The sequence below is a fragment of the Merops nubicus genome, unplaced genomic scaffold (genome assembly GCF_000691845.1).
Source record: "Merops nubicus isolate BGI_N331 unplaced genomic scaffold, ASM69184v1 scaffold18416, whole genome shotgun sequence".
Taxonomy (NCBI): domain Eukaryota; kingdom Metazoa; phylum Chordata; class Aves; order Coraciiformes; family Meropidae; genus Merops; species Merops nubicus.
In genome coordinates this window covers 952-16,953 of record NW_008614551.1, presented here as the reverse complement: position 1 = coordinate 16,953, position 16,002 = coordinate 952, and the positions used below count along the sequence as shown (strand labels likewise).

Sequence of the window (16,002 nt, the reverse complement as noted above, 5' to 3'; positions counted from 1 at the left end):
GAGCGCTTAAGTGGTTCCCTCGGTTTGTGCCAATCTTGGGTGAACGAAACGTCAGGACTCTGCTTTACCCCCGTTAGAACCAGCGAGTTGTTTGTTTGCGTACGTTAGGTGGATGATGTGCCGTGTACTTCAGTGTAGTGGTCCGACAGGTCAAATAAACTATGCTCAGCCCTGGCAGACCACCAGGCCGTGCTTCATACAGAGTGCAACAATGTAGTGAAGCGTTCTGTGCGTGTGTTGGAGTCCCGGGTGTGGGGCATGGCCATTGCAGGGTCGTCAGTGGTCCTGTGTGGAATCACGTCCTCCCCCCCCGCCCAATTTGCCCAGCTGTTTCTTGAATTGCCATGAATTTATACCTTCCTAAAAACTCTCAAAAATACTACTGGATTTCTCAGTTTTACTGTGTGCTTTGTTTCTCTTTTTGCTTTGTTTCTCTTTTTACTTTGTCACCAGCTAGTATCATCTGATCTTTTCTTGTTTCTGTATTGAAAGAGATAGTAAATAATTGTCCCCTGGCCACAGAGACCGTCAGGGTCTTCTAGGCTTGTGTTGGGTGCACCAACTTCCATGCAGAGAAGTTCTAGTTTATATAGCTGGGTTTTTTTTTTTTTTTTTTTTTCCCCCTTCTTTTTCAGTGGGAAGTTACTGTGAGTCTGATTAGTTTGACTCTTTTCCTTTCTCTCTGCAAGTGGGTTAAACCTCAGTGCTAAGGCCAGGAGCTCCTTTACTTCAGTCAGAGGCCTGGTGCTCAGGTGAAAGAATATTGCTTAAGCTCTGGAGATAAAAGGCTGATGTGTTGCACATTGATGCATCACCTGAAGTCGGTGGCTCTTTACGATTTGGCAGTCACGTTCTGAAGTTGAAGTGTTGGATTATAATTTAGTCATTTCCATTCCTGTTGCTACAGTGTTATCATTATTAAAGGCTAGTAAATCAGAGCTAAAAGAAATAACAAGGTATAGGAGGAACTATTAGTTGAGCTTCTGTTCCTTTTGTTATTATAGTAAGAGTTATGTAAACATTGTGACTTTTTTTCCTCCCAAATGATATTTTTACAAAAGACCATACTCACATGCTTTTACACATCTAGTAATTCCTCTCCCATGTTGACATACACAGTGTTTCAGAAGACTGGCTGAAGCTTTCTAGTCTTTAACAATATGAAAAAATATTTGCAGTGTGAAAAATGTTAGATGTCCTGTGTGGGTTACTTAATGCTGTTCTCAGTAATAACTAAATAGATAAATAAACAGATCTAAATATGTGGTCAAATATTCCTGTTGAGACCATGGAGTTACTCAAACATTCCCGCTGAGACCATGGAATTACCACAGCAGTATTTAGACATTTTACTTGGGGGCGAGTACTGTTCTGCTAATGGGCAACAAAAACTTAGGCCTGAAAAGTGCTTTCCTGAATTTACTGGGATAAATGTATAGGGTATGCAACAGTGAAAATATTTAGGAAAACATATGTTTTATTCTGTATAATGAGAATTTAGACTTTTGATCGAAGTAGCAGAAAAGCTCACAACTAGTTCTCTGTGGAATAATCATTTGTGTCCCTTGATGCTGGGTCAGGAAGTGTCCAAGGCATTCAGGAGTCTGCAGTTCCTAGCACTAAAAAATTGAGTTTTAAGAGGAAAACAAGAATTTTACAGCAGTTTGTGCTTCAACATTAAGCCTTTTTTGTGTTTTGTGTGTACCTTTTTGTGGAGGTGAGTAAAAATGCAGTTTTGTTGGTTTTTTTCACCCCATGTTAGTTCAGCTGTACTTAGACAGGTAGTGGGCATCACAAGGCATCAGTGTTTCAGCTGCCACATCAAACACATACAGATGCTATACAGTGTGCATGAACAAATTATGGTTTGGGTATGCATGTCGAGTTGAGATTGTACTGTGAAATCAATTGTACATTGGAAAAAATGTGTTTATTTTTTTTCTTCCCTTATTTTAGAGAGGCCTCATATGAAAAATGTTTGAGTCAGTCAAAATAAGAAGACAGTGCATGCTGGATTTCTACCTGCATTATGAACATCTTTGTGCTCTTCAGGGCTCTGTCCCACTGAAAGCTGTGAAGGCCAACCTGGCTCAGGGTGCTCTTGATCTAACTGTAGATAGCATCAGAGCTGCTGACTGGGCACCACTCCTGAATGCTATACGGCATAATAAAACTCTGACTTCTATTGGGATAAGGAGTTTTCATCAGCAGGGTCTTGGAGAATCAGGTTTGTAGTGATGCCAATAAAAGATAAATATGTTGACGTGTGCATGTTAGAATTTATGGCATAAAACGTTTGTGTGATTGTATACGTGGGGGAGGAATTATAATACCTAAGGAATTACTGCTATTCAAGAAAAGCAGCAAAAAAGCAAGGTGTGATTATGATTGCTTTTAAGTAAGTAGGGACTAGACTTTACTGATGTGTAATTTTTGTTGTTTATTAGGTTTACATGAAAGGTATAGAACTTACTTTAGAAGGAGAATTCCAGCAGTTCGATCAAGAGAGTTGACTGGCCAACTATGCAAAGCTATCAAAGGCTGTCTTGGTGTATCAGATGCACTAAAAAATTTAGAACTGCAGGGTTTGCTTCTGAGGGAGAGAGACCTAATACTTTTAACAAAGGTGAGAATATATCGGTGTACAAATAAATGGAAAATATGCTTAGAACGTAGAGAAGTAGCAATTAAATTCCATACATATTTGTTGCAGATGAGGATGTGCTTCTTCTAAGTAAGATGCCTTTGTGTTACTCATTGTATGAATGTTTCTGCTGAGACATTGACTATAACCTAATCTTGCTGAACCTGTCAGAATCACATAACCTTCCCTTGCCCTGATTCGTGAAGGCTCATTAGATAGTCCTTCACAGTGTCTCCAGCATGTGTTTGGGACACGTAACTTCTGCTTATGACTGAAACTGCTGTGCATGTGGCACAGAAAGGAAAGCTGTGGCAGAAGGAAATCTGTGGGACACCAAGGGGACAGAAACAGGTCTTCAGGATGTATTGTTGGAATGCTGTGCAGTGTGCCCATGAGTGGCTTCTAGGAGAGAAGGTTGCTGCTCATTGCCCAGAGGCTACGGCTTCTCCTGGGCTAAGTGGGTGAAAGCTTAAACTGAGCTTTAAGGTTCACTTATTTTGACCTTTCTCTGAAACCCCTAGAGTTTCTTGTAGGGAGAACAGAGTTCTGAACAGTTTGGGTGACTTGGTCTTTTGTCTGCATTGTTGCTTTTCAAGCTCGTTAACCAACGTTTTCATTCTGAAGGGCCTGGCCACAGCTCTGTGTCTGGAGAGTGTCTCCTTGGCCCACTGTCCAATTGGTGATGGAGGATTAGAAAGTAAGTTGCAGACTGAAAATGCGTAAATATACTTTTATCTTTTTTAGTCTTTTAAATAGGTAAGTTTTTCAGTATTTCCATTCCTGTTTTAAATTTGTCTATGATGATTAAAATAACAATATTCAGTTTATTCTAAAATAACAATATTCAGTTTATTCTACATTACTTAACATTAAAGACTCAAATTTCTTCACTTGACATTAGTAAGTAGCCATATTACTTTACAATGATTTCTATGCTTTTATTTAAAAGAACAGTCATTGTATTTGTTTGAGGTTATCTCTTTCTTGATTTATTCATGTTTACATAAGTAAATGGAAATAAAATAAGTTCTAGATAGTCTTTGCTAAACACTTGTAGTAGAACATATAATCTTAAAGCACTTGAAATATAAAGTATATTTTAAATTATTTAAACACTAGTTCCTTGTAAAGTCTTTTACCTATTAAACCTGATTTAGCTTCCTAATATGGTAGTTAAAAAGTGTGTCCTGATAATCTGGCTGTGGCGTGTGTAGGTAATGTGCATGCTTTTTTTTTCTTCAGCAATCTGTCAGAGTGTTAAGAATTCTGCTGTTATCAAATGTGTAAACTTCACAGGATGTAGCCTCACATGGCGAGGAGCAGAACATATGGCAAAAGTATTAAAGGTAATTTGGTCACCTTTCTTTGAACCAAATGTTCATGAGACCTTCAATATATCTGATTTTATGGTTGTTTTTTTTTTTTTTTTACTTCCACGCTCTAAGTCCATTTGTGAGCAGCACATGTGAAAACTGAAAGTATGTAAATAGTCTTCCTGAAATTTGTGACTTTATATGCCAAGAGTAGCCTAGTTTACTGGTGTTGGATTTAAATACAGTATTTCTTAGTAAACATCTGTGAAACAACAGTTCAGACTGGCGTGTTTTCTTTAAATGAGCATTAGGGCTGTAGCTGTCTGACAGCTGTTTTAGGGTCCACTTTTGTTGTCACAAATTTTGAAAAATGTCTTAAGTAGCATTGGGTAAGAATAATTGAGTTTACAGTTTAGAAGCTACTAATTAACTGATTAGTAAGCTTCTGGCTAGTACAGCGTTCTAAGTAATGTCAGCAGGGGTTTGCTTGAAAGCACATACTTTCAATGTGTTTTGTTTCAATGAAATTATCTCTCTGCCAAAACAAGATAGTAATTTTGTAGCCATATTTCATAATTTGCATTGCAGATTGGATGATCAGAACAAACATGACTTGGCTAACGTTGAAAAACTAGTTGTATTTCTTGAACACAGAAATTCTGTAATGGTGTTTCATATGTCAGCGCTCCAGCCGCTAAACCTCGGTTGTGACCAGGGTGACTGGTGATCTTGTCGCCAGAGGCGGGTTTGCCTTTGCCCTGGTAACTAACGGCTGCTTTGCTTGCCCAGCACCAGGCCATGAGGAGACACAGCGAGGCCTGGGCTGGGAGCCTGCGCTACAGGTGGCCTGACCTCGACTACATGACTGGCTTGAGGCGGGTTACGTTCAACGGCAACATGCTTGTTGGGGACAGGGGAGCAAGTGCCTTTGCAGAGTGTCTAGCAGAGGACCTTTGGCTGAAAGGTATTGTCAAATGCTGATTCTTAGAGATAGAGCGGTGGCGGGCAGAAAACTTAAAATTGTCAGTTATAGCAAATGTAGCTAGCAAAGTAACTTGAACTATTTAGCTAGGAAAGAGTAATATTTTTTTTAAAATAAATTTATCTTCCTATTTGAATTGTCCAGATATCCAATTACTATTGTAATCTGGTATCGTCCTCTAGTATTTTGGAGAGGTATTTTCTTCTACAGTTTATCTGTACAAAATTACTAAGTACATGGAATCAAATACCTATTATGTTGAAATTTTTTAAAGTTTGAGCAAGGTGTACAGAGAGCATGCATACTAATGGAAGCGGATCAGGTTAGAGAATGGTTAAGCAAACTGGACATACAGAAAACCAAAGGCCCTGATGGGATCTGTTGGCTTCTGCAAGTGCTGAGGTAGATGGCTGATGCGATTTTGAAGCCACTCTCGATAATCTTCAAAGGATCATGGTGACTGGGAGGTGTGCCTGAGGAGCAGAGGATAGCAAATGTCACTCCTATGTTCAAAAAATTTGGGAAGAAGGACTGGGGCAACTACAGGCTAGTCAGCCTTACTTAGATCCCTAGGATGGTTGGGATATGCTGCCAACCAGAACAATCTCAACAGGCTGGAGAAATGGGCTGTTGGGAACCTCATGAAGTTTAACAAAAGGAAGTACAAAGTCCTGCACCTGGGCAGGAATAAGCACATGCACCAGAACATTTAGCTAGGTCGCTGGAAAGTAGCTTTGCAGAAAGAGTCATCGAGGTCCTGGTGGACCACAAGCTGATCATAAGACATCAAAATGCCTTTGTGGCAAAGGAGGCTAGTGGTGATCTGGGCTGCATTAGGCAGAGACTTGCAAGCAGGTCAAGAGGAAGTGATTCTTCCTCTGGACTCAGTACTGGTGAGGCCAGACCTTGGCTTCTCTGTACAAGAGAGTGCTGGAGCTATGGGAGAGCGTTGAGCAAAGAGCCGCTAAGATGATGAAGGGATTACTGGAATTCTCATTTCATGAGAGAGCTGGGACTATCGAGCCTGGAGAAGAGAAAGATCAGGGTAGGTCTCATCAAAGTATAAAAGTATCTGCAGGGAGGCTGTAAAGAAGATGGAGCCAGGCTCTTTCCAGTGGTGCCTGGTGACAGGGCAAGAGGAAGTGGGTATGGATTGAAACTCTGGAGGCTCCTCCTTGATCGTTAGGAAACACTGTCTTACTGTGAGGGTGACTGAACACTGGCACAGGCTTCCCACAGTGGTTGTAGTCATCTTCATCCTTGGAGGTCTTTAAAAGCTGTGTGAATATGGTATGGGGCAACTGTCTTTAAGCGAACCTGCTTCAGCAGGGGTGTTAAGCAGGATGGTCTCCAAAGGTCCTTTCCAGCCTCAACAGTGCTCCAATACTGCCCAGCCCAATACAAAATAAGCGCTAAAGCTGTGATAGTTATTTCATGGCAACCACATAGTTTATTGATGTGTATAAGCAATGAACTTCTAGAAGCATTGCCCCAGACTTTCTGGATAACAGTTGTGTGTTTGTACATACGATGTTACTTTGGGCGGTTGACTTAATTGGTGCCTGATAATATTGTATCTGCTAAGAATTATCAAGAACAGTGACTTAACTGTCATTTATGTATTCTTTCCTTTGCAGTTGTATAGCAGTTATTTCTTAATGTTGATCTGTAATATTGATTTAAATTTCTAGTTTTCTTATCTGAAAGTGATGTTCTTGGCTTTACACATGGCTGCCAGCATCGTGTGCTCTTTTCTTATGCTTGATATTCTGTGAAATGGAAGTTTACAGCAAGTGTGGATTGATTGTACCAGATACTGAATACAGGTTATGTCACTGATTTTTTTTGTTTGTTTGTTTCTACTTCCTTAAACATTTTAGCACTTGATTTACAGCAGTGTGGAATATCTGATGAAGGAGCAAGGCTATTATTAGATGCTCTTCAAGCTAATACAACATTAGTAGTACTTGACATAAGGAAAAATCCATTAATTGGTATGTATGTGTATCAACCTTTGTTCTGTTTGTGGGTTTTTTTGGTGACTTTTTTTTTTTTTTAGTAATTGGGGGGGAAAAGAAACCACTTCCAAGGAAAAAAGCCAGCAACAGTATTCTGCTAAACATTTTTGAAATGGAATGGAGCAGGATAGGAAATGTTTACTGCTAATGATCTGTTTGCTTGCATAAATACTTGTCTCATACAGGAGATTCTAATAAGATACCTTTATTCTAGATCGCGTAATGATGAAAAACATTATTGAAAGAGTTATTACCAATGGAAGTAGTGCTAATTCAGAGGTATGTGTTAAGCATTTTGAAATGAGTTTGAGGTTTCCTTTGTAGCTGTCACTGCCTTTTTTTTTTTTTTGAAGGGCAATGTTGTTCAGAATTAATCTAAAACAGCTATTCAAGTTATAAACAAGTCTGACTTATGCTCTTGAGAAATAAATAAAAAACACTATGAAGGGAAGAACTAAAAATCATAGCAGCAGTATAATATTGCATTGGGCATTTTGTATTACTTCTTATCTAATTTAAGGTGTAACATGTAATAAAGCCAGGGTATCCATTTAATGGAAGAAAAATGGATACGTTTGTGTATACTTGGGCATTACCATAGAATTTTAAGCTAATGTTGCTGCTGGATTTTTGGAAGGTTTTCTCCTACGTGTGTCTGTCTTGTTAATATGGTAATAACTGTTCATTGAAAAAGAAAATCACAACTTAAAATTTAAATCTTAATATATTTTGAAGCTTATTTTTTGTCAATAATTTACACAGTTAAGATTTTTTCTAAGTTACTCAAGACTATCCAATTCTAATCATCTAAGAAACCACGGTTTATATTTAAAGTGCGATATTCCTTACCGTCTTTACCTAGTAGCCCATACGGAGTTTACAGTAACTTGCATAAACGGAATACCTGGGCCATTTGTTATTACGTATACTGTTTAAATACTTCTTTGGGAAGCTCCCACTAAGAGATCACTCAAGACACTTGGTTTATATTTATCCAGATAGTGCAATACCTTAAGTCTTATTGATAATTACTCTTACTGGAGTAGTGCTTCATACCTCCAAGAAGAAGAATGAAGGACTGACCACCAGCTTGCTAAGTAATTTTTCTTCCACAAATAAAACCAGACTTTATTTTGTAAGCTTTGTGAGTAGGATGTTGTCAATAAATTTTATGCTCATCATGGGAACAGTGCAAACACTCAAAAAGGTATAATCCACCTGTTTAGCAAGGTGAACACAAACATTTGATGTTGAGGTTTTTATTCTTTTGAAACTGACACATTTACTACCCTTATCTAGGATTTACAGTTAGTTTTGACCTCAGTTGCAGAACCCTGGATGTAACGAAGAAAAACATAACGGCTGAGTTTGTTTGGGGTAGCTCTATATTGAAATGATGTTCTTTATACCAAAAGTGTGCAGTGGGAGGGTTTGTTTTGTCATGTGTGAGTGTTGGCAGTGTGGTGTTTTCTGGGGTTTTGTTTTGTTTGTATTGGTGTGTTTGTTTTTTTTTTTTTTGTAAGGAGACAAAACTTGGAAATAAGGTAGTAAATTTTCAGAGGTACTAATGAAGACAGTTGACCACTAACCTCTGTTGCCACAAGAACTGCAAAAAAGCTATACGATTTTAAAGTACAAGTAAAAACTATTTAAGAGTGTATTTGTAAGAGTCCTAATGACAGTCTAAATTCCGTATGTAACTAACAGTGGTTCTTTCTGTTTTTAACAAGTTTAAACATAATACAAAACCTTCAGTTATTTTTCAGATTTTTCCATCAGTTTTTTTTACTGGAGGATCCATTACAGACTAAGTTTATAAATTTAAAGAGATGATGTTAATTTCTTGTATTCCGTTAGACAAGCTTAAGCTACAGTAAGCTAGCATCTACATGGCTTCCTTTCATCATCTGGGTACTGCCTCCAAACCTGTAAGGTTTTAAAATGATGTGCTACTCTATTTTTTGTTGTGGAGAAAATGAGTATCTGTCTTTGAAATAATTTCATTTAATAAGGAATTTTTCTTTTTTTCCTTTTACCTATTGCAACTGCTAGAGATCTGGATTTCATATTAATAGAAAATGAAGAATCAATTGCGCTAAGTTTAGCCTATGTGTAGGGACTTCCTATGAGGAAATGAGATTTGAAGTACAGCAATTGCCTTTAATTATTACCATCTTAGTTTTAGTATGGAGGTGTTTACTGTGTAAGGATGAATTTTCATTGCAGGCAGTGAAAATTAAACTCTGTATTTTTTAAAATACTGAATTTCTTGGTAATTCAAAAGCATGTTAAGGAAGCTTTTATGACTCTGGAGAACTTTGGCCTGAGCCATTCATTCCTAGCAAGCCAGCTTTGAGAACAAAACCCAAAAGCTGGATTTTTCTTTTTATAGTTTTTTTAATTTTTCTTTTTTTACTGTAAAAGGAAAACTGTCTTGCACAGGAGAAAGGAAAATACTGTACAGCATTTTACAGTAGTGGTGCGGGAACCCTTTCTGATAATGTATCACTCAGACTCGCATTGAATCTGTGTTGGAATTGGGTCTTTGTGGGATTTAGTTTTTTCCTAGTTTTGCGGTTTGTTACTAAGTTTTCTGTTTTCTGTAGTTTTCTCCATATATCTGACAGACCCCCCCTCTAATCTTAAATGAGCACCTCTTTAGATATGTTACTAAAACAATCTGTCTTTCTCTGAAAAATGATAAATAAATTCCAGTATATGTGGCTGACCTCTCCGTCTTCCAAGGATGCTTTGAAAACTAGACCAAAGAAGAGAACTATTGTCCTGGGAAGTGGTCGAAAAGGAAAAGCTACGATTCGCATTGGTAATGCTGTCTTTTATTTCCTTTGACTAAAGTGTGTATTGTTTACAAAATAATATTTTAGTATTTAAGAGTTTTAACTGTAAGACATACAATGTGTCTCAATGTCGTTGTTTTGCAGAATACTTGTCTTCAAAAAATGTTCTATTTATTCTTAATCCAGTAATGTCTTCTACCATCAGTGGTTTCCATAGGAAACTCACTCTTGTTTCTTAGTACTGCTAGATATGTGGATGGAAAAACAGTAGGATATACTGACTTAAATATGTGGAAGCAGTGCTTGTATTTATTCCGAGTGCATCTTTTCCATGAACTTTCACTCCAGGGAAGCTTGGTAGTAGTAAGTTGCCTAGTTCGTCTGACACGGTAACCTCTCTGTAGCAGACTTGTCTTCTGCCAGAAAAAACAGGCCTGCGTTTTTTACTAATGTAAAAAAGATTTAGGTTATTTAACTTCGTATAAACCTATTATAAATAATATGCTTAAAATAATATATCTTGTGAATATTTATAATTATGTACTGATAGCTGCAATACAGCATTTTTTAATACGTCATTAAACGTTTCACTGTAATACATTTGGCTGTCTTTCGTCTTTGCTTTAGTTATCTGGAGGCAGAGAGGTAAGTGTAGATCAAATGGAAGTCTTTGTATAAAAAAACGCGTAGCCATCAGGGTGGTGGATGAAAAAAATGCCTAATTTAAATGTAGCTTTGGTATGTTTTTTTTTTGGGGGGTTGTGTTAATTTGTGACTGGTTTTTTTTGTTTTGTTGTATTTTTGGCTTTTTATTAGGATATTCGTTTGGTTCTTTTCAAGAGAGGGAGGGAGTTGGGAGGTGAAAGCTATTCTTTTTTTTTTTTTTTGTTGAGGACAAACTGAAATTTGGAATTTCATTACCACAGTAATGCATTTGTATGCCATTACAAAATCAGTTCTTTTATTAGTTGTTACTAGCTTAACTGTATAAAATAGTAGGTGAACAGACTTCTGGGTTTGTTAGTTATGGACTTACACAGAACCTGGGGTACACAACTTGTTTATTCTGAATCTGCTTTCAGTGATAGTGTATCAAAAGACTGGACTCGTGGATGTGACTTTTCATTGTTATTCATCTTAAGCGAAAATTTTTCTGGTGTTCTGTAGAAGTGATAAACATGAATGGCACCTCTAGATTCAAGTATTTTGCTAGTAACAAAACCAATGTTCTTCACACTAAAGCCACTAGAGGGCAATTGGAAGCACATTGTCTGCCTTACTGTCTGTGTGGACTAAATTCCCGCTTGAGACAATGGAGTTAAGTATCTGAAATTAGTAATCTGAATAAATCTCTGTAGCTGCAAACCTTTGCTTCCTTTTTTGAATAACCACGTCTTACATCAACCTAATGTAGCATTTAAGTATGTCAGCTTATAATTGCAAGCACATAAGCTATCCACCCCTCTTTTTGAGGAGCAAAACAAAAGTTTTTGAACACTTCAGCAAAATTAAACTGAAAAGTAGATTTCCTACAGTGCCTTTTATGACACAGGAAATTTTACTTATTAACAGTAAGCTGTGAATTTATATGTAAATAACAAAGTAAATCCTCTTTTCTCTGATTCTTGCTGTTCAATACAGGACTACCATCTAAAAAGTCTGTAAGTCCTGGGAAAAAAAATCTGTCTGTGAAAGATGGTTATTCACCAAAACCACTACCGCCGGGCGCAAAAGGGTTCCTTCCCTGGCGCACTGCAGAACGTGCAAAGAGATGCAGGTGAGGTTTTTGTAGAGCAAGGGAAAATATGAAAGCACAAAACCTGCATTATAAATGTAGCAGAGGGCTGTTAGTTCTTTAAAATATGCATTTGATAGTTACACACAGAATTTTCTATTGCATCCATTTTTTTTTTTCTGTTTAGATGAATAGAATTTATGCAACATCCTCAAAATTTCAGTAAGTTTTTAAAATACACAAAAAGATATGATTTGATGACCACAGGAATATTCAGATGTAGCAAGAAAAATATGCTTACAACCAAACCCACCTTACTTAGTTGTTCATCTTAGGAATGATTCATCAGGCTTACCATAGCCGAAGATGCAATTTCATTTTATAAGATCATAGTATAGTTGATTTGGCATCCAGTGTGAGCCAACACAAACACCTAAGTCCTGTGAAGTAAAATAAAAACAGAAGGATTGTTACATATGCAAGCTGTAATATTGTTATTGTGCTTTGTTCTGAAAGAGTTTTTGGTTGCTTTTTTAAATCTATTACCTAGATACTGACCTCTCAAAATGGAGGCTATGTAAATACTTAAACAAAAAATTACTCTGTGTTCTATCATAACTATTTTGATTATACTTGTTTTTCAAAATGCTGAACACCAAATTCTCCTGCTGACTCTAGTCTGCAGTAACTAAGCAAGATGTCGATTGAAGATATTAATGTTAGCATCCAGTCGTGTTGCTCTAATTCATTATTAAGTAGAAATGCTAACAGAACAAAATGAGAACGTAGTGAGTGTTAAAGGGATACAGTACAGTGTCTGATGCTCTTTTGCTGCTTCACCTGTCCTAGAATCCTCTGTTTGGAAACGGAAGTACCAATAGTGACATTACAAACTTTCTTTTCTCAAAAGTGTTGTTGTGTTTTTTTTCTTTTCTAACTTTAGAGGAGGGCCAGTGGATAGCACTGAAGAATTACCACTAAAGATTCAGGTACAATCTTTCTCTCTCTCATGTGATGGTTTATAGATGAATGCCTGAAAAAAGATGAAAGTGTTCTCAATAGAATCTTACTGTCTAACAGATAAAACTGGAACATACTTTTAAAGTTTCTCTCTCACAGAAGTGCAGATATATATCAGCATTTCTTCAACACTTAGTTTACTCCCATTTCTGTATCACTATCTTTTGATTTCTTTGCCTTTTGAGCAAGGTGGGTAAAGTGTGAGCACAATTCCCCAGAGTCAGTAACTAGAATTAACAGCAGCACTTTTCTCTGAAAGGTTCTGCGCACATATTCCTTTCTTTCCCTCTTTTGCTTTTGTACTACTGCATACTTATGTTTGTACCCAGCTGTATACTGCTATAGTAAACATTCCAGCAGGGGGAAAAATCCCCTCCTCCTTCCTTCTCCTATGTGTCTCATTTCCACTCCCTCAACCCTCACCCCCATCCTCCAGAGAAAAGCTGGAAAAGTATGTGTTCCAATGAATTGAATTGGCTCACAGGAGGGTCTGATGATTGTTGAAGCCAGCACATTTACTCCTGCTCTAGCGTTGGCTGCCCAGGGGCTGCAGCCTTTGGGAAAACCTGCTCCAGCACAGGCTGTCCATGGGCCCCAGCTCCTCTGGCTCTGGCATAGGGTCTTCCCTGTGCTGGTATGTGGATTTCAGCTCCACCATGGAGCACCTCCTCCTCCGAGCCTGGTGTTCCCTCTGCTCTTTCTCATTCTTTTTGTTCCCACCTCCTCTGCATGTCTGGAATTTTTTGCCCTCTCCTAAATACACTTCTCCTGAGGTGCCATCTCAGCTGTTCCATAGATACCAAATATATACAGACATATTACTTTTTTAATATTGTTTTATGCAAACTTATTTTGAAATTGCATAGCTGGACAATGTATATACATTGTAAGCAACTCTGGGAAAAAGCTGTATTTAAGATTTTAGTACTATTCGACATTTGATTTTTATTGTGTGATGTAATGCTGTGAGGTGGTGTTTTTCTTTTCTGCTGTAACTAGACAGGTATTCCTGTGAAAGTGACAGTAGAAAGCACTTCTACATCTGAAACTGAAGACACGGGATATATAGATGATTCCGTCCATCATTCTGGTGTGGCAAAGTCATTAGATAAGATTAACGTAACAAAGTATCAGCAGTTACAGGTAAGAAGCATGTTCTATGCTTTAAACTCCATATAGGCAGATAATATCAGTTAAGATGTTTTGTTCCGAAAATTATGATTAAGCTAATAACCAGACATGGAGCAGGACTGCTGAGTATCCTGCATTATGTCACACAGCCTTCCGCTTCAAAAGATGTGTGTTAGACGTGCACTGGGTTTCCAGTCCCTAAATTGTTCTGATGAAGCTGTGTATGCTCTAAGCATACTGTCAAATCAGGGCCATAATAAGGAATAGCTTTGTTTAATACACAGAGCTGCAATATGCATAATTTCTCTGTTCTAGTCTTGAATCATGGTTCACAAATATTTGGATCAGTCTTATTGCCTGTAGTACTTCCTTCTGAGTATTACCTTTATAGATATAATTTGTTATTTCTAGGACCTAAAATATTGTAATAATTGCTATGTAAAAATAATTTTAAAAAATGACTGAGTGCATTAAAGCTCCATTTTATAATTGAACTTGGTAACAAACTTCTTCAATTTGCTTTTTATTATTCCTTATACTTCGATAGTTCTAAAAAACTAGATAGCTGTGAATGCCTTGACAGGGAATGTTGTTATAAAAAGTAAAACAAAGGATATGTTTCAGTGGCTCAGTTATGCTGCTGAGGTAGTCTAGCACTACAACAAAGCAACACCCTGAGGGAGAATAATTGGGTTGTTTCTGAAGTGTTAGGTTTTCAGTTTTGTTTGGAGAATCTGCACTGTCTCCAAATGAACACTGGTAAAAATAAGACCTATAGTTGATCTGGTTTTGGTGGTTGTTGTCATTGAGCACCACAGTGGGTGAATGAACTGTTCATGTGTGTAAATATTAAGACCATATAGCTGTCTTTATGCAGGTGAAGTTGAAGTTTAACTTGCTGCAGATCTGTCTGTAAGGGGAGAATTAGGTGGCTTAGAGTTACTGTGGAAAGCGAAAGGACTGTACAACTACTGCACAAATAACTGTGCCTTTTTTTAGCTGATGTGTACTTTGTTTAGGCCTACTTTTTTTCTCTCTAGAACTCTTGTTCAGGAAGATTTTCAAAGTTTTCACGTTGCGGGGACTTAAAGTTGTGTAGTGACTTTCTCCTGTGTAGATGTTTTTATATTACTGTTCATGTGCAGTCTGTTCACATTTTCCTGTGCAGGGGCTTCAACACTTCTCAAATGAGAGTGTTAAAGCACTGTCTGGAAACATGGAATTCCACATCATGTGCATATTGCACCAGAAGCTTCTGTGCAGCAGGTATGGTGCTTTGAGGAAACACTTGATGTGTTTATTCTTGGTGTTTGGAGAGGGAGAAATGTCACTTTCAGGACAAGCTGAGGCAGACAGTGTTTTGTGCTTTGGGGAGGGGTTGTCTTAGCAACCCTGTGTTGTCAGTGTTACCTGTAGTATTACTTAGAACAAATATAAGGCAAGGATAATTTGTGATTAGTTTGAGCTTCATGGGAGGTAAAACTACAAATTTTAAGAACCACAATTGATTCTAAATTTTCCATGCTTGTAAAGGTCTATATTTTCCTGATTCCTTGAATTTGAAAACTAAAATACTTGTTTAGGCCACGATTGCATATCTTGACTGCACTGTTTAAGCAGTTTACCTGTTTCTCTGCCTCACACATTCTTTTTGTGAAACTGTGCTTTACATCAGTAGAACATCATGGCAGAGCTGAACTTTAAACTTGTTGCCACTGAATTGTGAGCTTTATTTCCTATGTCCCCTAGGGCCTGTCCACTTCTTGCTTCACTCTTCTTGTCTCTTGTGACTTTTTTCATGATTAGCTGATTGTAAGCCAAGCTGATTCAACTTGCTGATGTGGAGAAAACTCGCATAGTTCCACGAGAGGTGCAAAGTCCTGCGCCTTGGGAAGAACAACACTGCACACCAACATATGCTGAGGCCAGACCTTCTGGAAACAGAGGCTGCAGGAAGGGCCATGGGTGGTCCTGGTGGACATGAAATCAAACATGAGCCAGCAACGTACCCTTCTGGCAAGGAAGGTGAATGGCATCCTGGTCTGCATTAGAAGGAATGTTACCAGCAAGCTGAGGGAGGTGATCCTTTCCCTGTATTCAGTGCTGGTGAGGCCACATCTGGAGTATTGTGTCCAGCTCTAGGCTTTCCAGTACCAAACAGACATAGGCATAGGGCAGAGCATCCAAAGAATGTGTTTTTCCACATCCCGTAAGCTTAGCTCTTCCATTTGAGTGTTTCTGGAAGCTCCCTGCTCATCCACATAGGTCCCTTGCCTCTTCTACTTGATTTTTTACTCATAGGGATGCAGTCATCTTGAGCTTGGAGGAAGTGGTGCTTGAATATTAACGAGCTCTCTTGGA

General features: G+C 38.0%; 1 protein-coding gene across 1 annotated transcript; it reads left to right on the top strand.

Annotated features, from left to right (window-relative positions):
- Positions 1 to 1,974: 1,974 nt before the first annotated feature.
- On the top strand, positions 1,975 to 14,907 carry CEP78 (centrosomal protein 78kDa; the record flags this gene model as incomplete). The annotated part of the gene is made up of 12 exons (XM_008942279.1): positions 1,975 to 2,227; positions 2,448 to 2,626; positions 3,269 to 3,341; positions 3,887 to 3,990; positions 4,747 to 4,921; positions 6,820 to 6,933; positions 7,172 to 7,236; positions 9,673 to 9,781; positions 11,397 to 11,532; positions 12,434 to 12,479; positions 13,510 to 13,653; positions 14,810 to 14,907. Coding segments are annotated over exons 1-12 (1,496 nt in total), but the record flags the coding sequence as incomplete, so codon positions are not given.
- Positions 14,908 to 16,002: the final 1,095 nt, after the last annotated feature.